We start from the raw sequence: 23,900 nt of genomic DNA, 5'->3' as shown, positions 1-23,900 counted from the left end.
TATGATTAGGCCTACTCATGCCCTTCACTTTTCATATAATCAACATAGATGACATTAAAAAATAACATTTTATTTACACATAAATATGAAACTAAATACATTTTCTTTAATGGCTACAACATGGAGGCCTACAGTAGGCCTACAGAGAAATTGAATGTCAGAGTGGAATTTGAGCGAACGCCGTTTTACCGGTGATCATGTGGGGCAGGGGTGCGTTTTTTGAATAATAATCAAATAATTCCCAGCGGTCGTCGAATATTATTTTTGCTTGAAACGCCCATCCCTACAAAATACGAAATGTCATAATCAGACAACAGACAAGCATCATAGTATAAGAAAGAAAATAGGCCTATAAATAGGCCTAAATAAAGAAGTAAAAAAAATTTTTTTATACAAATATTCAAATAAATAATAAATAAAGAAATAAAAGAGGCTCAGTAGCTTCTGCAGCACGAATACAAGCATGTAGTCGGCAATAATTTGCTGTGACTTAGCGGTGTCTGACTAGTAGACACTTGGTGTGATGACATCATAGTTTCAAAAAATTTACGGAGTGGCCGTACACACGAAAACGCAAGGGTGGCGTTTTCAGATTTATCCACCTTGGGACCCGGTGTTACAATATATTAGGTTCCTGAAATATTTGGTTCCAATGGGTGGAGCTACCATGAATATTCACGAGACCATAGTGTGGGCGGGGCGACCAATACAAGCAAGTGGAACAGAAATTATTAGCGTGAGCGCCTCAGATCGCGTTTTGGCCTTAATTACTCCTAACTGTTCGTTTCTCACGAATGACTGAGATTAAGCTTTTTAAATGTCTATTATTGCATGTTTAAATAAATATTTACAAATATATTCTTGTGTTTTGATTCTGTCTCCCAAAGTTGTCTGTAGGCTATTATTGACATAGCTTTTATAGGATGATAGCTCAAGACAACATAGGCTACTTGGAGTTGCATGGTGTTGCATGCTTTGAATGTTGCTTTACACTCAACTGAAAATCTTTTTGATACATAACTGTCAAAGTTTATCATAAATGTTAAGCTTCAGTTGCTTTAACCGTTGTTTTCTCTAGCAATGCTTAAGAACGTTGGTCAAAGTAAGTGATAATTATTTCAATTGTATTAATGTATACATAGCAAGGTCCAACTAAAGTAATGTTATACTCAGTTTGTGCAATTTGTAGTTTTGAATGTACCATTCCAAAGGTAAGTGCACTTAATTGTAATAAAACAGAGACAAAACTCTAGCAAATTGATTCATTTAATTTTGTTTTTTATTTGGCACTGCCAAATTTAACATTTTCTTATCATGCATGGGAGTACAAAATTAAGGGTGTTTGCATCTAGGGCAAATAAAAACCTCACTGTATAGCCTAATATAGTATAAGACCTAATCTAAAAGTAGTATGTTTTGATCATGGAGAGACAGAGAAATCACTAAATGTTTCTTAACTCACCTCTCATTGTGAAGTTCTGTGCTCTTCTAAGAAGGACATATGGAAGGACATATACAGCCAAAATGACAAATTCAACGAAGATGGGTAGGTTTATTTATATGATTTGTGGTTGAGACTCGTTATTCTTTTAAAACATCACCATAGCTAATTGGATGTTGAATGCTTCACAAACTATACTGAACCAATTATTTATTGGCCAAAGCTGTGTACAATAGTAAATTGCACAGAAATAGTGGTCAGAAAATAAGTTTCTCAGGTGTGGTGGGATATGGACATATAATTAAAAAGTATTCTCATTTAAAGAATATAATATATATATATAATGTTTATAATATAAAACAATATGCATAAAAGTTATCTAGCTATCCTAAATACAATCCAGACTGTTTAAAATTGATAAACAAAAATATCTGCCTCAACATATTTCTGTGTAAAAATTATTGAGTTTTTTTAAAGCATTCATTCATTAACTCGAAATTACTTTTATAGTAAGATACAGTGTCTTAAAATGACATGTTTTATTCATATTCATCTGTAAAAACAAGAATGTTAGACAAGAGAAAAACATGGGGACAAAATTAATACAGCAGGACTAATAAAATATTTACTATATTATTCAAATATGTATTTATAAATATACCTTTCCTTAATTGTTTGGTATACCCATGCCTTATACACCAGTGTGTTTTTGTGTTCACTTGTTTACAAAAAGATTACATAAGAATTATAACAGTACTAAACTGATAAGATGCAGGCCTAATTTTTATGATAAATGTTTAGTCATTATTATCAATTAATTTGACCAATGTTCTAAAGCATTGCTAGAGAAAACAACTGTTAATGCATCTGAAGCTTAACATTTATGATAAGCTTTGATAAAGTAAAGGTTGTGTATCAAACAGATTTTCATTTGAGTCAGCCCATACACAAAATAAATATATTTGAAATATATTTTCAGTATATATTTTGGAATATATGCAAATATTTGAAATTGGCCCAATAAATATATTTCACACTTAACATCATATATTTTTGTTATATTTCAGAATATATTTCAATGTATTTTTTTCTGTATGGGTCCCCAAAAGTGTCAAAATACTGTATATGTGGCATATATTCCAAATACATTGAAATCTATTCTGAAATATAACAAAAATATATGATGTTAAGTGTGAAATATATTTATTGGGCCAATTTCAAATATTTGCATATATTCCAAAATATATACTGAAAATATATTTCAAATATATTTATTTTGTGTATGGGAGTATAAAGCAACATCCAAAGCATGCATTCAACTCCAAGTTCTTATGTTGTCTTGAGCTATCAGCCTATAATTTAAAGGCTATTTTAATAATATGCAGACAACTTTGGGAATAAAGACACAAGAATATATTTGTAAATATTTATTTAAACAGCAATCACACACCTTTACAAATCCTAATCTCAGTCATTCATTAGAAACGAACAGTTCTAAATCATAGAATGTCAGCAACAACTAATCTGGGAAAATTTGGAGAAATATGCCTTTATTGTAGGTCTTGCAACGCTTCCTACAGGATCAGGTCTGTAATAGTTCAGGTAAACTCAGAGTGTTCTGAAACACATCCTACAAAACGATTAATTATTTATAAAATATCAGTTCAACTTTATTACCTGTTTGAAATAAATAATCCATAAACGCGAGGCGCTCACGCTAATAATTTCTGTTCCACTCGCTTGTATTTGTCGCCCTGCCCACGCTATGGTCTCGTGAATATTCATGATAGCTCCACCCATTGGAACCAAATATTTCAGGAACCGAATATATTGTATCACCGGTTTCAGTCTCCGAAAACGCCGGATGATCCGTCTGGACGAAACGCCAATACGATACAACATTTGTACGGATACAGCTAAACGCGTCTCCGTGTGGACGGGGCATGAGAAGACCGTTACTGGCAGACTGCCAGAGAAGGGATGTGCTGCAACAATGTGTTATTTATTTATTTATTTTTACATGATTTCAGCATGTAAACATATTTTATTAGACCCCACCCTATTGAAAAAAGTATACTTTATTGTATTTTAAATAGATTCCCTTTTTCAATAGTAGCCTACATTGCAAATATACTAAAAAAAAGTTTTACTGTCTTTAAATATATTAAAAGTATATTAGCATCATGTTTTTATATTCACAATACAACGTTTAACACAATTTTAACATATATTAAATAATATAATAATTTAAAATACATTTTAGAAATATATAGCCTACTTAAAGTGAAAATTCTGTTTATTTTTTAAAAGTGTATTTATTTGCACTTTATTAAAAATATATTTTAGGTATATTTTAACTGCGTGCTGGAAATGATCATTGTAACAATGCATTGAAATACTTTCAAAATACATAGCATAGTATTTTCTCTCTCTCGCTCGCTCACACCTCACTTCCTGTCTAGATACTGTCCTATCCAAAAATATATAAAAACATATATATAATATAAAATATAAATTGTAAAACAAAGTACACTTTAATATCACTAATTAAGCATGGGTATAATGATATTTATAATGACATTTCATGCCTGTTTACACACCTCATTGTACCTAACAAGCACAGTCCTATGAGCACAGTCCCTCTTTCTCAACAGTCTGAAACCGGAAATATGTTAATGGAGTATAGCCTACCTGTTCTGCCGCTTGGTCGGTTTCTTCTGTAATAAAGGGCAGTTCTTCTCAGTCATATCTTTCATGTTCACATGTCGTGCTCCATCACTAAACATTTGTTTCTGTGTTTGTTTCTTAGCTTTTAACCTAAACTGTAAAAGCGCCTCGCCTGAAATTTAGTCGAAAGTTGGAGTGAGGGGAGGAGTGAAAAAGGTGCAGGCAAGCAGGACAGTTATCTCTTCTGGCAGTGGATCAGACACCTACGAGCAGTGTTGCCAGAACAAAACGGCAATCAAGAAATGAACCGATGACTTTAACCCTCGGAATATTGCAGAATAACGCAGAATTTAGCAATCAAAACGGATTTATCGTTGATTCAAACCTTTTTCAGCAGCTGCCAGTCAGGATCGAGTAGAGTGAAGTCTGGATGGTGTCAAAGTTGCAGATGTCTGAAGGCTATAGTGTGCACATGACCATGGACAGGAGTCGTCCCATATTTGTATAAATCTCCCACCACGTGTACGTTTTTAGAGTTGCTCACTATCTCACTCTAGACTTACTTTAGATACAACTTACTGTATAGCAGGCTATATATCACTTTGGCATTAGCGATCACTTGAGTATACAACTTATCACGTTCAATCGCATCTGCCTGCTGATCGCTGATTGGCTAAAAGTGCGTGCTCGTCGGTGATGCAACACCAACGCCAGTTGAGTCTGCATGGGCGTGTGTGTACAGTAATGTCATGATGACTGATTTATGGACTACATGCACACTTTAGTTTAGTTTTTTTTAACCAATTAGACTTTAAAATGTAGATGTTTGAAAACCACCGAACTGACCCCAAACCAGCCCAAATTTAGTCCACACCCGCCCAAACCCTTTTTTACCCGCACAATCAAAATCGAAACCGCCCAATTCAATCTGGCTACGAGATCAAAGGTGGATGTCACGAGATTCACACTCATGCACGCGGGTGTTGCTTTTATATGGAAATAAACATAATGAACAAGACACCAAAATAACTTGTTATTTATTTCCATTCGAAAGACGTGTTTGTCAATCATTTTTACTTTAATTACAGACATGTTTTTTATTTTATAAATATGACAACAATTACATAACCCATTGAGAGATGGCACTCGCGGTGATCACCGGTGATCGGTTCTGCGCAGATTTTACTCATCTCAAACGAGCCTCTCGAGCCACTCTTATTGTGATACGCCTCGTCTATGGCAAGCCGTTTTAGAATTGAATTCCTTTGTCTGTAGGCTACTAGTCATAATTTAGTTTCACAATAACCTAAAAAGTGAGAAGTGCTTCATGTAATAATTTACATGAACTGTTATTATTATTAGGCTATAATTATTATTTTGCTAAACTCAAAATTCATTAATATTAATAAACTTATCTGATAACAGAAAGTTACATCAACAAAAGTCATTGTAAGTTTTAGCTCAAGTAAAAAATTCTTACAAAATGAGGTTACCACTTCTTACAATGTACTCTGATAAATTATAACTTGTGTTGTGAACCCAATTGTTATAGATATAATCTCTGCTGTAAGTATGCAAAATGAAACATTTTAGAAGTGAACCCAACTGTAGGCCTATAATAACCATCTGTTTAACTTAAGATAAGATATACATTTGAACAAAGCATGCTGCAAAAATATAATTAAAAATATCATTGTGCAGGCAAGCAGGACAGTTATCTCTTCTGGCAGTGGATCAGACACCTACGAGCAGTGTTGCCAGAACAAAACGGCAATCAATAAATGAACCGATGACTTTAACCCTCGGAATATTGCAGAACATAACGCAGAATTTAGCAATCAAAACGGATTTATCGTTGATTCAAACCTTTTTCAGCAGCTGCCAGTCAGGATCGAGTAGAGTGAAGTCTGGATGGTGTCAAAGTTGCAATGTCTGGTAAGGCTAGTGTGCACATGACCATGGACAGGAGTCGTCCCATATTTGTATATATAAATCTCCCACCACGTGTACGTTTTTAGAGTTGCTCACTATCTCACTCTAGACTTACTGTAGATACAACTTACTGTATAGCAGGCTATATCACTTTGGCATTAGCGATCACTTGAGTATACAACTTATCACGTTCAATCGCATCTGCCTGCTGATCGCTGATTGGCTAAAAGTGCGTGCTCGTCGGTGATGCCAAAGATTTTATATAGAGACTAGATGCCCTATTGGCCGCTGGGCACTGAGAAATGTGGCCGCCATCTTAAACCGGTCGTACTCCTAGTTTCGTTGCGTGGCAGCAGTTAAGATAACAGAGCACTGTGGACCATTTTCCTGTTCTAATCGGCGGACCATCGCAAATAGTGCCCGGGGGATTACTTTTAACATTACCGTACTATATTGGTTGTATTTTGTGAATAGAATATTACCAGATAATTGAGAAGGAGCAATGATCTTTGATATTACTGTACTGAAATCGTAGCTAGCTAATGTTAGCTAGGCTATGTTTACTGCACCAGCCGGTGTTCACCTGGCATGGAGAGGTGGGGTAAAGTAATAATTACAAGAGCTTCTCGGTTATTTTTTAGTCCCGTCCGAATATCAGTAATCATTACGGACAATGTCAGTAAAGATAATGGCGACTTTTAACGTTACCTTCTGTAAAAAGGTCAGGGAAAATTACCTCAGGTAACGTTTTAATAGACGTGCGGATAGACCCACTGTAAATCAAATAATTTCGTGTTTTAAAGTAGTTTCCTGTGGTTTTTCAAGTATTGACACGCTTGCAAAGGCATTCAGTTGCGTTCTAGACACTGGGAGAAGTGCGTTAGTGTTAGGTTGTAAGTGCCTGCAGCCTATTACCAACACAATCCAATCTGAAGTTAATTCATACATTGTTCGACCGGACATAACTGTTTTACACAAATAACCTAGCCTGTGTGTGTGTATATGTTATTTGTGTTTGCACACGTGATATCGGGAAGCAATGTAATACACCTTTCTTCCAACTTATTAAAATATTACTTTATTGCAACTATCTGTTTCTGCTTCTTTATCATATTTATAGTGTGTGATTTATAAAATACCTCATATCCTACATCACATATTTTGATTTTGGACGTCTGGTCACTTAATATCTTATATCTGAATATTATATTACTGTTAAGCTTACTATGAATATTAAAATACGCCGAACCATGTGTCCTGTATAATAGCTACATGAATGACCTTTGCAGCAAAAAAACCCGCTTGAAAATCAGTTCAGTATTTAGTGAGGGATGATTAATTAAATGGCTGACAGCTCATTGCACCTGCCATACAGATTACACTGAGTGGAGCGGGTGACCGGTTTAAGATGGCGGCCCCACGGCTCGACCGCGCCAGTAGGCAGTAGCGGTCGATAGGGCGTCTATCTCTATATGATGTCTATGGGTGATGCAACACCAACGCCAGTTGAGTCTGCATGGGCGTGTGTGTACAGTAATGTCATGATGACTGATTTATGGACTACATGCACAGTTGCACACTTTAGTTTTTTTTTGTTTTTTTGAAAACCACCGAAACTGACCCCAAACCAGCCCAAATTTAGTCCACACCCGCCCAAACCCTTTTTTACCCGCACAATCAAATTCAAATTTGCCCAATCTGGCTACGAGATCAAAGGTGCATGTCGCGAGATTCACACTCATGCACGCGGGTGTTGCTTTTATATGGAAATAAACATAATGAACAAGACACCAAAATAACTTGTTATTTATTTCCATTCGAAAGACGTGTTTGTCAATCATTTTTACTTTAATTACAGACATGTTTTTTATTTTTATTTTATAAATATGACAACAATTACATAACCCATTGAGAGATGGCACTCGCGGTGATCACCGGTGATCGGTTCTGCGCAGATTTTACTCATCTCAAACGAGCCTCTCGAGCCACTCTTGTGATACGCCTCGTCTATGGCAAGCCGTTTTAGAATTGAATTCCTTTGTCTGTAGGCTACTAGTCATAATTTAGTTTCACAATAACCTAAAAAGTGAGAAGTGCTTCATGTAATAATTTACATGAACTGTTATTATTATTAGGCTATAATTATTATTTTGCTAAACTCAAAATTCATTAATATTAATAAACGTATCTGATAACAGAAAGTTACATCAACAAAAGTCATTGTAAGTTTTAGCTCAAGTAAAAAATTCTTACAAAATGAGGTTACCACTTTTTACAATGTACTCTAATAACTTGTGTTGTGAACCCAATTGTTATAGATATAATCTCTGCTGTAAGTATGCAAAATGAAACATTTTAGAAGTGAACCCAACTGTAGGCCTATAATAACCATCTGTTTAACTTAAGATAAGATATAAATTTGAACAAAGCATGCTGCAAAATATCATTAAAAAACTTAACTAAATCTAGACTCTTGAAAAATAAATGAAAACATGCCAAGTTCTTTTATGTTTCTAGATTTTAATATTGCTATGCAAAATGAAAATCCTGAAAATCCAAACTGTAATCACTTCAGACACTTCAGACTAGAGGCATTTCAAGAGGCACATTCCACCAAAGACAAGAGATGTCAAAAAGCGAGATAAAATAAAATAAAAAGTGGCAATCGTTTCGGTCACATTGTAAGCTTGCCATTGAGTAAGGTCACATGCAACCGAAACGTTTGCCACTTTTTTCAGTAAAAGCATTTTATTTGATCTCGCTTTTTGACGTCTCTTGTCTTTGGTGGAGTGTGCGGACTCTTCTGAAGTGCCTCTCTAATTGGAATTTTTTGTCTGCAAACCTAATAATAATAATAACAATCCATGCAATCATTTAACATTAGATTCATTGAATAATTACATGTAGAACCAAGGCTGGAGATAATTTGATATGGTGTGAAGATTTTAATGCACATAATTCACTTTGGTGAAGTTGATGCACAGATAATGGGAGAGTTGTTGAAGAGTTTATGGAGGAACAAGCTTTAGAATGTTTAAATGGTGGGAAAGGGACCCAGATTCAATATAAGGGATTCATCAAATTCATCTTGTCCAGATCTAAAAATAGTTACTATAGCTTTAGAATGTCAGTGGGAAGTTCTAGATCACTCAACATTTGGAAGCGATCATTTTCCAATAAGAAGTGCTGTTGGAATGGAAATTTATCAACAAAATAAAACAAAGCAAACTAGGTGTATAAGTTATGCACTGATGGAATAGTGAATTTTCATGTCAACTACATAAAAAAGAAAAGAAAAGAAAAGCACTAAATCTAATGAGATTTATATTAGGCCATAATGGGGGACAGATAAACAATCAAAAATCTTCATGTGCACTTCTACGATCTGTTGAAACACTTCCAATGCAGTCCTCAGTAAGACGTCAAAAAAATATTGCTTACTGGACCAATTTACTTTGGCTTAAATCAGATAATCCTACAAAACCAATAATAGAGAGTATTGGGAGACATTAAAATGAACAGGAACAGGGTTTGCATGGGAAGCAAATGAATGGGCTACAGGAATGTCACTAAATAATATATTATTTTCATCAATGGGTACAATTTCCCCAATACCTCCTTGGTTTTTCAGTCAACCTGAAGATGATTTTACAAATTCATGATAGCATATAAAAAGGGCATAATGACATTAATATGAAGAGCTATAAAATAGTATATCTTAGAACAGTTTACTATTAATTTCTTCCAATATACACAGATGGCTTAAGAAACCCAGAGATAGGCCAGACTCGTACTAAATCAGCATTCTATGTTCCCGAATTTAAAATAGGAAAATATGGGAGGTTAACGGATGCCAAATAAGGTTGTGATTTGGTGAGATTCAATGGCATCACTTACCAACAAACATTTCAAACAGTTAGATACGATATCTTCATAGAAATAATGAACATTTTGTATAGATTAAGACCAACTGGAATAATTAATTTTGTTGGGGTACCAGGATATGTTGATTTACCTTGCAATGAAAAATCTGATAAAAATGACTAAAGTATCAATTAAACTGAACACTCCTACTATTGCAGTTCATTCAGTAAATACTGTTGTGGCCAATTCTCTATCTTTGGTTCAGGTCTTCAATGTCTGAACAAATCTTTCAGAGTCGAATTTTCAGGTCCCAGAAGAATAAACTTTATTGTACAAACAACAAAGTGAGACGCCGGCTGGCCATCCGGACATCTAATTTTACAATGGTTTTCTTTCAGATCTTATACCTTTTTTCTCATCCCTTGGTGTCCAATTTCCTCACTTGGTGTCCAATTAGCGTTAACATAGTTATATTTTTCTCTTTGCTCCTCCTCGTCACGTCGCCACGATTAGAAACACCTGCATTAATGTCCAATTTCTATTGGTGGCCATACTGGCGCATGCGCTTTTTAAAATATGATTTCATATATGTTTTTGGGTACTTTTCCACTCTTGTCCTTAGACTACCTTTCACCCAGTTTTTATCCTGTCCTCACACAACCTTTTCCTCATAAACACTTTTGACAGGTTCAGTGTTTCCCATCACTTTGTCCCATGTTGACCTGTTCTCTCTGTTTCCCATGATTTTAGGCCTCCCATATTTTAGGCCTAGTATCCCTAATATTCACGCATTTAGATTGGACTCATATATGAGACAAAGGAAATTCTCCAACAATACATGTAGACATTTTTATAATATAAACAGCGCAAGACAGTAAAATGATACAAAAAGTAGAAAAGATCAGATAATTTTAACAAGACTAAGGATATGCAATACAAAACCAAAATACTACGCTTCACATAATTGGAAAGCACAGTATAGGATTATGTCAACTATATGCCAAGTGAAGGAAACAGTTTATGTTGTTGTTACTCTGTATGAATGGGAAAGGACTGAACTACAGAGAGAACTAGAACATAGGATGCAAATAATTTACAATCAGCAATATATTAAGCACGAAAAAAGGATCTGGTAAGATTATAAAGGCAGTTTTAAAATTCATCAAGAATAGTGGATATAGATCTCATCATGTACACCTATACTGAAATCACTTCACTCTCAAGCACAGGAGGGGGCGCCTAAATGGTATGAACCTAAAAAGCTGGTATGCGACCCACCAGTAAGAAGAAGAAGATGTATCATCGCTCGCCAAACTCTTCTGACTGAGAGCTGTGCACATTTTATTCTTCCCATATTGTGAGTAATAATACTAATACAGGGCAGTTTTATACTCTTTTAGCTGCACCCTGACTCAAATAACCTCTTTCTACCTATGTGGTGGCAAATTCACGATCTTTGGTTCAGGTCTTCAAAGTCTGGTTCAGGTCTCAGAAGAAATCTTTCAGAGTCGAAGTTTCAGGTCCCAGAAGAATAAACTTTATTGAGCAGTTCAACAAAGTGAGATGCCAGCTGTTCATCTGATCTTACAATGGTCTGCACTCAAGTCTTATATCTTTTTCTTATTGTTTGGTGTCCAATTAGCGTTCATATAGTTATCTTTTTCTTTTTGCCTCTCCTCGTCACTTCGCCACGATTAGAAACACCTGCATCGATGTCTTATTTTTATTGATGGCAAGTCCTTGCGCATGCGCTTTTTTAAAAATGACTTCATATATGGTTTTTAGGTACTTTTCCTGTCTTGTCTTCTCACAACTTTTGACCTAGTTTTTGTTTTCACATACTCTGACCTGTTTTCTCTGTCTTCCCATAGTTTTGTCTTCTCATACTCTTAGACCTAGTTTTCTCTAATTACAGCATTTATTTGGACCCATGTATGAGACAGATGAAATTCTCCAATACCTTAAACACTAGGTCAGATCTCTGGTGTTGATACTGTAAAGTTGGTTTCAGGAGTGTCACTATTAACAGCTGCAGGAAAGTCTCTATGCCAATAGTAATAAGCAATGCAGTACTTTTTAGAAAGAATAATTAATACAGTGATGTAATGACACAGTTGAATAAGTAATTAATTACTTTTAATTACTGGTGTCAACATAAGCAAACTACATGATCAACACTTTTGATATCTATATAAAATACACATACTTTAAGAGAATAATTTTTTTTATAGTCTGCACTGATTCTTCATTTTCATTTAAAACCTGCTAATAAAAGCCCTGGTACATGGTAAGTTAGATGAAGTTGAAATCGATCGGATTGTTATTTGTTTCTTACAAATCTGTACATTTAATTTGTAAGTTTGTTTATTTTTATTGTTAAATGTTATTGAGGATCTGTGTCATGTGTGGGTTTACATGTAACTTTTCAGTTAAAAAGACAACTTGTAAATATGCCAACATGCATTAATCCATAATACATACACTACATTTCTATTTTCAATCCTTAATGGTTCATTTTTATCCAGTAATAACTCAAAGGACATAAATCATGTAACAAGGATGTATCATTAGAGAAAAATAAATTATGTCTGATTCAAAATGAGTAGGCTGATAGACAAATCAGTAATATGGGATTTTATTTGAATTAGGCCTATATGCTATGATATTTTCTTAAGATTAGAATCAAAGTTATCATTTCCTCCATCATACAGATAAAGTTTAAAGCATTGACCAACTCTTTATTACCACATTCAATGATTTGATTGATCAACACAAAATGAACGAATCGAGAAAACTCCTTATTTCCGAGACATATAGAACAAAGATTCGTTCAAAATGAACGAATCGTTCATGACCGATCCGTTCATGACTTCATATTAATGTCAGATACGCTCTCCGAATCACTGGTTCAAAACAAATGATTCGCAAAGGTTTCGATGCGTCATGAAGCGGTGTTTCGAAAGCACCCATCATCACTAGAAGTTTCTTACTCTGAACATTTATTTTGTAAGTTTGTTCATTTTTATTATGCTATAAAATGAAAAACAATTCAGTAGCTTTACATTTTAATAGATGGATATTTGAACAACACATAAATGCTTAAAATGAATAAAATGTGAATTAAGGAAAACATCAAACTGATTCATACATTTATTTTTATTTTCACAGATCTGTTTGTCACACAGCACTTCCACGTCAGTGAAGCTCCTCCTACAGGACATTACCAATAAATGCTGTAATATTTTCATCAGCCTAAGAGTGATGAAGACGGAGTTGAACAGTGAGAACATGAATGATCCAGAATCCTGCAGAATAAAACATGAAGATACTGAAGAACAAAGAGGTTGGTGTTTATTCTTGATTCTTCATTAATGATGCTGAAGGTCGTTAAGGTTATAAAACTTTATCAGTTAATCAGTGGTAACGGTGAATGTGTTTTTGTTGTAGTTAGAACAGTCATAAGAGCTGTGAAATAACAGTTAAAGTGGCAAATAATATATGGGACACGTTCCATGAACTGGCTACAAAATGGAGCCTGAAACTCAATGTTCTTTTTTTGCCTTTTGCTTTAAAGCAGCGTTTTTCTTTTTGTTGTTGTTTTTTTTACTGGATTTTTGGGGGATTTCCTGAATGCGTGGCGTGCTGCAAAAAAAGGAAGTGAGACTAGACCGGTTAGCTGGCTTGTTTCTTTTTGCTGGTCGGTCAGACAAACTCAAGACTGATGATTCATTCGTGTCGTCAAGTTTTAAATGATTGTTGTTTGACCGACCCTCAAAGGGGTTCTGACCAATTAGACATTGTCTATAGTTTGGGGTGTATGCTCTCCTCCCCTCACATTAATCAACATATTATCTTCTTCCCACCCCTGCAGTGTACAATTCAGTCCTGATTTTTATAAACTATTCAAAAAAGTTGAACGGGACCGTCTGGGACCCTACATCAAACAGTTTTGAAACTGGATGGATATCTGATTTAAAGAAAAAATGCTTAAATATCAGAAGAAAATATAGGTAAATTCAATTAACGGTCAATCTCTAATATAAATGCATCAAAATAATAGTTGTGTAATATTTAGTTGTCTGCTTTCTGCTATTACATCAGGCTAAATGTTTTATGATTTACAGAAAATTAAACCTTTCTTTCTTTCTTTCTTTCTTTCTTTCTTTCTTTCTTTCTTTCTTTCTTTCTTTCTTTCTTTCTTTCTTTCTTTCTTTCTTTCTTTCTTTCGTCTTAGATCTGATTGAAGAGAATGAGGAGAGTGAAGAACTGAGTGAAGCGGAGGAGAAACATAATCATGTCAAATCTGGAGAAAAATCTTTGAGTTACTTGTGGAGTGAAAGTAATTGTTTATTGAAAAGAAGAGCCAAAAAATATTTTTCCTGCCCTCAGTGTAGAAAGAGTTTTCCATACAAAGAAAGTTTTGAACTTCACATGAAAATCCACACTGGAGAAAAGCCGCACACATGTGATCAGTGTGGGAAGAGTTTCATACAAAAAGCACACCTTAAGAGACACATGAAAATCCACACAGGAGAGAAGCCGCACACATGTGATCAGTGCGGGAAGAGCTTCACAGGAAAAGGACACCTTAATAAACACATGAAAATCCACACAGGAGAGAAGCCGCACACATGTGATCAGTGCGGGAAGAGCTTCACAGGAAAAGGACACCTTAATAAACACATGAAAATCCACACTGGAGAGAGGCCACACACATGTGATCAGTGCGGGAAGAGTTTCTCACATGTAAGCACTTTTAAATCACATCAGCATTCTCATTCTGGAGAAAGACCATTTAACTGTGATCAGTGTGATAAAAAGTTTGCTAGGGCAGAATACCTGAAGAACCACATGAAAGTTCACACAAAGGAGAAGCCTCATGTGTGTTATTTGTGTGGAAAGAGTTTTAGTAAGCCGAGTGATTTAAAACTACACCAGGAAAGACACAGTGGTGTGAAGAATCATGTGTGCTTTGATTGTGGAAAGACTTTTATTACAGAAGCTGACGTGAAAAAGCATCAGAGGATCCACACTGGAGAAAAACCTTTCAAGTATTCACACTGCGACAAGAGATTCCGTCTGTCAGAACATCTGAAAACACACGAGAGGGTCCACACTGGAGAGAAACCTTTCACATGTGATCAGTGTGGGAAGAGTTTCGCACAAAAAGGACACTGTAAGCGTCACATGAAAATCCACACTGGAGAGAAGCCGTATCACTGCCTTCAGTGTGGGGAACGTTTCGCTTGGTTGAATTCTCTACTCAATCATACAAAAAACAAATGTCTAAAATCGGAGTAAGCAGTTCATCTTCAGATCCAGCAACACTGCGTCCTCACCAAATGTGACAACGCATCAAGCAATATCTTCAGAAGAAATCTGCCGTGACCAGCTGCTACAAGAGACGGAACAAAGAAACATTATCATCATTAACATCAGTAAAGTTGTCAAGGTGAACAAAGTTCCAGCAGTTTCAAATGTGTTTCAGATCAACTAAAAAAAATTAAGTTTCTCCTAAAAGAGCAAAAAAACAAACAAAAACAAACAAACAAATGACTACTATTAATTCAATAGAATTTGAGGGAATACCAATTTGCCGGCACGTGACGTCACTTTTTATGACTTCACAATCAATCCAATCATTTATATAGATCAGTGAGATGATGGCTGTGTTTGAAATGGCACTCTATTATACTACTCTTACTATTTCTGCAGAATCCAGTATGTACTATGTGTAGTATGCAAATTTTCTGTACGCTATTTGTCAGTATCTGTTAAATGCAACTCAAAAACACTAAAATCGATGTTCGGAATGGCATACTACCATACAACTTTTTTTTTTTTTATGTGTATATTGTGAATAGTATGTGAGTTTTCTGTATCCATGGAATTTCCGGATTACCTACACTTGCTGAAATCTGATGTTTGCATCTGAAGACTGCATGGGTTTCCCACAACGCAACACACTCCACGTGACATTTCATCTTCGTGAAGAGTGCGGCATGAGTGAACTGAGGTGGGAATAATTATTAATGTAGCCTAACACTTTTAGAAGTACACGTTGCTGTACAGTACACACTAGCTGTGTTTCCGACAACACTATCATTAAATAAACTGTACTTTAATCTCTATGGCATGTTTCCGGAAAATAATGATTCAGTGATGCAAACAGAGTTTAATGCTTCAACAGAACATGGACATCGTTGTTCATTGTTCAAAGTCCATTTAGTGTTGTGTTTTACGGTGTGTACTTTACTCTTCTTAACACCTTTTACCTATTTATTTATTATTCTCAGGTAAGGTAAAGAAAGTCAAATCTGACCTAAACCGTAAGCATTTAAAAGGTACTTACAATTTGGTCAGAAGACTTCTCTGTGGTATGTTCTCATTCTTCCAGCATCATAAATCTCAGAAGGCAGATTTTGTAATCAATTAAATTTATTTTAATTGGTTACTTTTCTTTTTATTATAAACAAAAATATAAAGGCAAATAGAACTTCATCGTTTAAGTATAAAATACAATAATCACGTTTTGAATCAAAGGTGTAGTAAGCTTTGGGCTTCTTATCTTCTGCTTGGGGTTTCTTGTCCTCAGCTCTGGGCTTCTAGGCGTCGGGGGCACTGGCGTATCAGTATCCCAAGAGGCAGTCAGTTCATCAGTCTTTTATACTCCTGTTGTTTACAACAGGCATTAGGTTGGTACTCCTCCAAAGTTTCCCAGATCCTTCTCCAGGCAGATGCGAGCGGTCCACCTCTTCATGTCCTTGAACTCCAGTAAACTCAACTACAATGGCTGAGTTCATTTAAAGTTGGAGGAGTCCTCTAGCGCACACACATAATCGCACTTTTCTGCTCCTCTCAACATGGGTTAGCACAGTCACATATACATACATAACCATTTACTGTACATCTATGCCAAAACAATATAAGCCATCTTTTACAAACAAAATAAATAACAACATAGAATGCAATGCATATATCCAATACATTGGCTAAATATGTGTAACAATAAAGGCATCTACAATAAACAAGGAGGCAGGTAATTGCATTTTCTTGATATTATACAACAGTTGATTCAAATTGGTTCAATAACTGTGCAAATTTAAACAATTAGGAAATTATTTTTTATATCAATAACTTTTGTATGCTGACAAAATATAGTCTATTTACCTAATATGTAGGGCATAATCTACCATAATCCTAAAAAAATTATTTGTGATGTTATCCCAGCTATAATGAGTTATTTTATAATTGAAGTATTGTACACAGAAAATGGTAGGTATGTCTGCAGTAATATTGTTACCTGCATCCTTAAAATTATCCAGCCTAATAGTCAATTTGATTCGAACATGATAATTATATTTTTAGCTTTTTGTCAAACCAGTTAGTTTATGTTATCACATTAAGCACATTTTTGTGTTACATTTTTGTTTTTGAGCATAATCAAATCAATTGATTTGATGTGAAAATAATAATAGTAATAGTAATTTCACAGAATCAACTTGACTTTACACCAAGAAACATAATTGTTATGGGTTAGATCAAGCCGGTTGGTGAGGAGTTGAAAGGTTTCACTCAGGCTTGCACATAAAAAATAAAGAATAGTTAGCACATTTATTCGTAAGGTAACCTGGACAGATATGCTGAGTTAATGTTTAATGATTGTCTTGTGACTGTAGCGTATTACATTTTTTTTTTTTGAATATTGTAAATACTATTTCACACACTATTCTTAAGAATAGTAGGCAGTATGCACTGTGTATTATGCAGTAAGCAGTAAAGTTAGTGTGCCATTCCATTCCAGACACTTAGGCCGTTTCTCAATACCAAGTACGCAGACTTCGGACTTGCATGCTTGGTAGTTCGGACTTGCCATGTTCGACTGGAGAACGAACTCCCGCGGACGGAAGGACAGGACTCAAGTCCGGTAATTTCACAGCAGCGTTCTTGATAATGTCACTCAGCTCGCTCTGGCTGGTTATGTATATTTAGGCTACATTAAAACAAAACTCTGCCTCTTTTCATTTTCATTTAAAAAATCTTAAACATATTAATAGCCAGACAAATGTGGTTCAGGCAACGAGTAGCTACAATGATTATTCACACAAACTATAAAACACAACCCTGCCTTATTTGGTTTTCTTTTTTTTTTTTTTATGAAACATTATAATATTGATCATTAAAACTGACATTTAACAAAAAGAGTCAGGGTTGTGTAATTTTATTATACATGTAGCCTACATAGAGTGAAGAGAAAGTACATAAATATGTTAAATGTATAAAATAAAATGACAAAACCCTTTTTGTTAAATGTCAGTTTTAACAGGGGGGCAGGGTTTCGGAAAACATTGAAGCTTCCCCGGGCGCCGCCACTGATTAGCGGACCATCACCTGCTGTTAGCATTCCATTGACTCCCATTCATTTTGGCGTCACTTTGACAGCGAATAACTTTACATCTGAGGCGTTTAAAGACTCCATTTGTCCATTATTTATTTCTAAAGAAACACGAAAATGTTTAAAAGGCTCCATTACCTTGTATCTTAAGTAATGGCCCTGTAGATGCAGTTTTTGTAAAAATAGGCTAACGATTGCGTCATAACCACGCGACTCTCTGTCGCACAGTAGAGAAATTACCGTATGGACAGGAGGAGAAGCTTGCGCGCAATAGGGGGGACGTGGAGGCAAAATGACAAAGTAATTAATCAGAATACTCTCTCCATCTCTGCAAGTTTCGGAAGGGAATGATTCAGATTTTTCTTGGCACAGCTACTAGAAGACAGACGGGTTGCTCACGTCACATCTACGTCGTCAAGCTCAGTTTGAGTCTGCGCAGTACGCTCAGCCATCAGGAAGTGAGAGCTTCTAATTGACTTCACTTTTCTCCGTTGAAACCTATACGGGGTCGCTGTGTCCAGTTTATATACTGTCTATGAGTTTTAATGATCAATAATAAAAGTATAAGTAGCCTAAAAGGTATAAGAAGCTAAGAAATAAAGCAAACAATTCAGTAAAACATAAGTTAAAGGGATACTTCACCTCTGGAAAGATGAATGTGTATTTAAAATGGGTCATTTATGTAGAAGAAATGTGAAATTATTTTTTAATTTGGAGCTTTCTAGACTGAGAAAAGCCAGAAAATGTATTTTTGGCTTATGTGGATGAAAGACAACAATGCCCAGAATGCACTTGCTTCGCTGCCCTAGGAGGCCACTCCCAAGCCACGCCTACTGGTAAGAGAGCGCAGCTAAACTGTAAACAACAAGGCTAGGCTACCGGTGGCGTGATTACTGATGAGCGACACCTGTGAGACGCACCGGTCTCATATCTCTCACGGAAGAGCGGCATTTTTCTTAGCAATGTTAAAACGCACATCAACCGATCACTTGTTTAGCGTTCATGTAAACACTACATTCAGATTCACCAATTGGAATGAATTCAGTTAGATTGAAACAAAAGGTGTGCATGTAAACAATGAATGGCGACTGCAGAAAGCAAAAGCCGAATCCCGGACATTTTGGACGATCTCGACGGCCGGACATGTCCGGGAAAAAGAGGATTCTAACCCCTACTACTCAGCTTTCTCCATAGGACAAGAGCCTGCTAGCTTAGCTTCCAAAGAAAGACGGCTGATACTATGTGTACATTCTGTGAGTGAGATCCCACCCTCTATGTGCGGGTTGAAAACATGCGGGATAGCTCCTACTACTGGGTGTAGTCTTTATCCTCTGACCAAAAAATCCTCAGATGACGCAAAATGGCGATTTTTGTGTCATCGGAGGATTTTTTCCAGACAAAAAATACATAAATCTCTCGTCTCAGGGGGATATGAGGGTGGAAAGCACGGTAATTCGAAAATACTACAGGTTTTCTACTAATACAAAGCTTAATGCTAAATCTTGAAGTATCCCTTTAAAGTTAAATAGCCTAAATATATAAAGTTATGAAACTTCACTTTGCCCTCAGCCAAAAGATTTGCAAGGGAACAAATTATAGATTAGATATACACAAGAACGAATTATATCTCGAGACTAGACTATACAAGTTATAGAGACTAGAGACATCAGAGCCAGTGGCAAACGTCAGAAGGACTAGCCGAGGAGGGGTTGTTCCAGGCGGGGTACACGAGCACTGAGCGCCCGGTGATCACCTGGATCTCACAACTCCGAAAACGTCACATCAAATTTTTAAAAAGGCGCTATCTTTATAAATAAACCACATATTTGAGCTAATCAACTACATTCTTGCCTGAAAAACTCTTAAAATTACATTTTGTGACACAATAACAGCAGTATTTTTAAATTACGCTGGGTTTCTCCTCTGCTATGGTGCTTGCTGGTTGTTGCAAGATGCATTCTGGGATACCTGGCTGTCACAAGTCCGCACAAGTCACCTCTCAGCATACTCGATAAAAGGGGCGGATCAAGAACACATCCGGGTATTTGAACTGGACTTGGCTAGGGCTGCGTTCCAGTCCAAAATTGTCATGCCCTTCACTCGCTAACTTCCCTCCGTCTCGTTCACTCCGATGTACGTCATTGCTTACGATGCACGAGTGCCCATTACTGGCGGAAACTGCAATGGGCTGAATTGGAACGTCCTAAGCCCTTGATCACTTGGAATCAGCTATAGAGTTGATTTATTATTTAATTTTTTTTCCCTTTAAGAATTTGTTTAATGCAGCATCCAAATGTATATAGGTGTGTTTGGGTTGTTTAAAAAAAAAATATATATATATATATATATATATTAGGGCTGGGGGAATTAACGCGTTAATCTTTGCGATTAATTTGAAATGTTTAACGCGTAAAAAAAAAATAACGCAATTGACGCAGCACTTTTTTTTTTTTGCCTCGTTTTAATGATTTCCTGTTGCGTCTGCTATTAAAAAGGCCGAAATATGCCGTCCCGCCCCTCCATGTTCGGCGGTCAGGTTTCATTCTCGGGCAGATTTCATGAGCGGGTCTTTTCCGCTCGGTATGTGCGTCGCGCTCTGTGCTCCGCGCGCACGCGCGTGAGTGTGTGTGTGTGTGTGTGTGTGTGTGTGTGTGTGTGTGTGTGTGTGTGTCGGTCGGTCGGTCGCGCGCTCTGTGCTCCGCGCGCGCGCGTGCGTGCGTGCGTGTGTGTGTGTGTGTGTGTGTGTGTGTGTCGGCTCGCTCTGTCGTTAATGGCCCAGCAGCGGCGAGCTCTCCGTTCCGTGTGTGTGTGTGTGTGTGTGTGTGTGTGTCGGCGGCTCTGTCGTTAACGGCCCAAAGGCTTCAATCATGTACTAAGCACTGGAAAAGTAAAGTCCACTCAAGTAACGTGAAATTTCTCTGTTGACTTCTGTTTGCTGAGCTGGTATAGCCATGCTGGGCAACAATGGTAAAATGACCTGCTCTGATCACATGCTCTGGTAATAATAGCTTTGTAGGACTATATTTTGTTTTAATAATTAATAAAATAATAATAATAATAATAATAATAATCTGTTAAATTGATTATGTTGATTGATTATTGAAAAAGAATAATATATTGATATATTGATGTTTAATATTTTAATATAGGGCTATTTTCTGTTCCCTTTTTTTCCTGTGTTGTTTAATTAGGTGATTCTAAGTTTAAATATTGATGATTACAAGCTTGGGGGAAGCGCAATTAATTGCAATTAATTACAGAAATTGTGCAATTAATTAGTTAATTTTTTTTAATCGATTCCCAGCCCTAATATATATATATCATAGAGTTGTTGTGGTGAAGTCACAATCATACTGCATTTTCCAACTCCTCCCACCTAAACCTACCCATCTCCACCCCCTGATCCCTAAACCCACCCCTAAACCTACCAATCTCCACCCCTTACATCTGGATCCAACTCCGCCCCCTGGATCTCGTGTACTGCAGTGAGGTGCTACTGGCATTTTGGGACATAATATGTGCCTGAAGTGTACAAATGAAGTAGACTCGCTCCCTCGGTAAAAATCGAGGGAACGAGGGTTTGTCCATAAACTTCCCTCGTCCACTTCACGAAGTGGAACGCACTTCAAAATGGCAGCGGGGATTCCCCCGAGGGGAAGTGCTTACTTAGGGAAGTTCGTAAGTGCGTGTCTAAAAGTGGACTGGAACGCAGCATAGATGTGAACTTTGAATTAGAACAGTACTTGGGCAGCGACTGATAACGTTTCACAAGTCCACAAGAACACAAGTACAGACAAGAAACGGCTTTAGTCTTTAGTCGTGTTTTCATGATTTTCGCCTCGCATTGATGACGTCACCGCTAACGCCATCACTGCGCCGATTCTCTTCTGATGTGAGGTAAGCAGTGCACGGTCCTTCGTATATTTATAATATTATATATTTATTAAAAAAACAGTATTCAAAGTAACATTTTACAGTGTAATTTCTGTATTGTTTTCATCTGGTACGGAGCTATTTGTGCGGGGTTTTTTTCTGGCGTCGGCTGACTTAAATAAACATCATGTAACGTTAGCCTAGCAGCAAATGAGGAACTAAAGTTAAATGAAGTCATTCGTCTGTTTTTGTTTGTTAGTCTGTATGATTATTTCGATGTTTGGAGCAGTGAGGGGTTTGTCGCTTAATGTTACTTGATAAAAAAAAAAAAATTAAAAAAAAAATTAAAGTATGATCTGTGTTGGGAATTAATGAGCATCGATCTCGATAATGACGATATTCACCACATGGGACCTTTTAAATCCATCATAAGAGGTAAATAAATATTTATAAGCTGACAATGTTTTTTGACATTGTAAACATTAAAATATAATTTGGTTGTGCGTGCTCTTACAGTTTACGGCAACAAGTTTATTAGCTATTTTTTTATGACTGTAAATGTATAAATGTGTTGTAAATCGAACTATATTTAGGTTCATATGGACATATGCTGCTGTTGTATGGTAGTTATTATAACTGTGGTTAATGAAACGACATCTCCCTGATACGACTTAATAAGTGGGAGTATCACAATAAACAATTGCCTCTTCAAGTAAAAAAAAAAAAAGAAGAAGATAATAATGTCAAAAAATAGATTGACCACCATGTAGAATACGTGAACTTAAAGTCGGCATGAAATCAAAATTGAACCTATTTACTTTGTTAGCGCATATTACTAGTCTTGTGGTGAACAATTAATCCGTGCAGGTTAAGACACCGGAAAAAATAGTTTGCCGTGGTAATCTTTAATCAAAGTCTGAAAAGTTACTTCCGGTCTGGAATGGCGTTCCTTCTCTGATGATGTAGGTTTGACGGCTTGGGTTGAAAAACGCTTAACCACTCCCCTCAAACCGCTAGTCTGCTATGAGCAGAGAAGGAGAGGAGGAGCGCTAGAGTAAAACCCTGCCCTCTGTTCAATATTCCGTTTCACTGGGAAATACGTCACAACACTGGAGAAAAGTCGTTTGCAACTTCCGGTTCACAGGGACTTTAACATTTTGATAGTTGGATAAATAAAGACAAACAACATGTTTAAAGTTTGAGAATGAATGAAAATATTCATTTGATAACTCATTTATGTTTGTTTTTGGCAGTTCTGCTCCTCACCTTCAACGAAGCTTCTTCCACAGCATTTAAACCAATAAATGCTGGAATATACACATTATTCTACAAGTGAAGAAGAAGAATGAACATTGAAAACATGAATGATCCAGAGCCCTGCAGATTAAAACAGGAAAACACTGAAGAACGAAGAGCTCACCCAGAACCCTGCAGAAAAAAGCAGGAAGACACTGAAGAACAAAGAGCTGATCTAGAACCCTGCAGAATAAAGCAGGAAGACACTGAAGAACAAAGAGCTGATCTAGAACCCTGCAGAATAAAGCTGGAAGACACTGAAGAACAAAGAGCTGATCTAGAACCCTGCAGAATAAAGCAGGAAGACAGTGAAGAACCAAGAGTTGATCTAGAACCCTGCAGAATAAAGCTGGAAGACACTGAAGAACAAAGAGCTGATCTAGAACCCTGCAGAATAAAGCTGGAAGACACTGAAAAACAAATAGGTTGGTG

General features: G+C 36.4%; 3 protein-coding genes across 14 annotated transcripts in view; 2 read left to right on the top strand and 1 right to left on the bottom strand.

The window, feature by feature from the left end:
* The window catches only part of LOC309475594 (protein NLRC3-like), a 38,377-nt gene extending 32,145 nt beyond the window's left edge, over positions 1-6,232 (bottom strand). For 2 of the 7 annotated variants that reach the window (XM_082138427.1, XM_082138426.1), the window contains exon 1: positions 4,133-4,465. In XM_082138427.1, the coding sequence (XP_081994553.1) occupies positions 4,133-4,227 (95 nt within the window). In that variant the 5' untranslated portion in view covers positions 4,228-4,465. Of the gene's footprint in view, positions 1-4,132; positions 4,466-4,493; positions 4,892-5,974 lie in introns of those variants that run through there. The other 5 variants (XM_082138424.1, XM_082138423.1, XM_082138422.1 and 2 more) reach the window with 5 other exon arrangements.
* Positions 6,233-11,130: 4,898 nt separating this feature from the next.
* The window catches only part of LOC309475591 (uncharacterized protein), a 66,650-nt gene continuing 53,880 nt past the window's right edge, over positions 11,131-23,900 (top strand). The window contains exons 1-2 of one of the 4 annotated variants that reach the window (XM_082138409.1): positions 21,715-22,196; positions 23,426-23,893. In XM_082138409.1, the coding sequence (XP_081994535.1) occupies positions 23,518-23,893 (376 nt within the window). In that variant the 5' untranslated portion in view covers positions 21,715-22,196; positions 23,426-23,517. Of the gene's footprint in view, positions 11,262-21,714; positions 22,197-23,425; positions 23,894-23,900 lie in introns of those variants that run through there. The other 3 variants (XM_082138415.1, XM_082138413.1, XM_082138412.1) reach the window with 3 other exon arrangements.
* Positions 12,895-16,033, top strand: LOC309475418 (uncharacterized protein). Of its 3 annotated transcripts, XR_014197643.1 has the most exons (4): positions 12,895-12,910; positions 13,073-13,247; positions 14,139-15,356; positions 15,769-16,033. XR_014197643.1 is itself a non-coding variant. In XM_082138178.1 (3 exons), the coding sequence occupies exons 2-3, from the start codon at positions 13,166-13,168 to the stop codon at positions 15,203-15,205; spliced, it is 1,149 nt and encodes a 382-aa protein (XP_081994304.1). In that variant the 5' UTR covers positions 12,895-12,910; positions 13,073-13,165; the 3' UTR covers positions 15,206-16,033. The 3 variants fall into 3 exon arrangements, 2 of the variants coding, with proteins under 2 accessions (XP_081994304.1, XP_081994305.1); XM_082138178.1 differs by having other exon boundaries at positions 14,139-16,033; XM_082138179.1 differs by lacking the exon at positions 12,895-12,910 and having other exon boundaries at positions 13,058-13,247; positions 14,139-16,033.

Source organism: Leuciscus leuciscus (genome assembly GCF_965113295.1).
Source record: "Leuciscus leuciscus genome assembly, chromosome: 15".
NCBI classification, from domain to species: Eukaryota; Metazoa; Chordata; class Actinopteri; order Cypriniformes; family Leuciscidae; genus Leuciscus; species Leuciscus leuciscus.
Note: the sequence above shows the minus strand (reverse complement) of the source record. Positions and strands in the feature narration are given on the sequence as shown.

Bases quoted from the DNA above. Each gene is read 5' to 3' on its own strand.
- LOC309475418 (XM_082138178.1), top strand. From the start codon at position 13,166: ATGAAGACGGAGTTGAACAGTGAGAACATGAATGATCCAGAATCCTGC. The intron at 13,248-14,138 runs GTTGGTGTTTAT...CTTTCGTCTTAG, and splicing joins AGATACTGAAGAACAAAGAG to ATCTGATTGAAGAGAATGAG.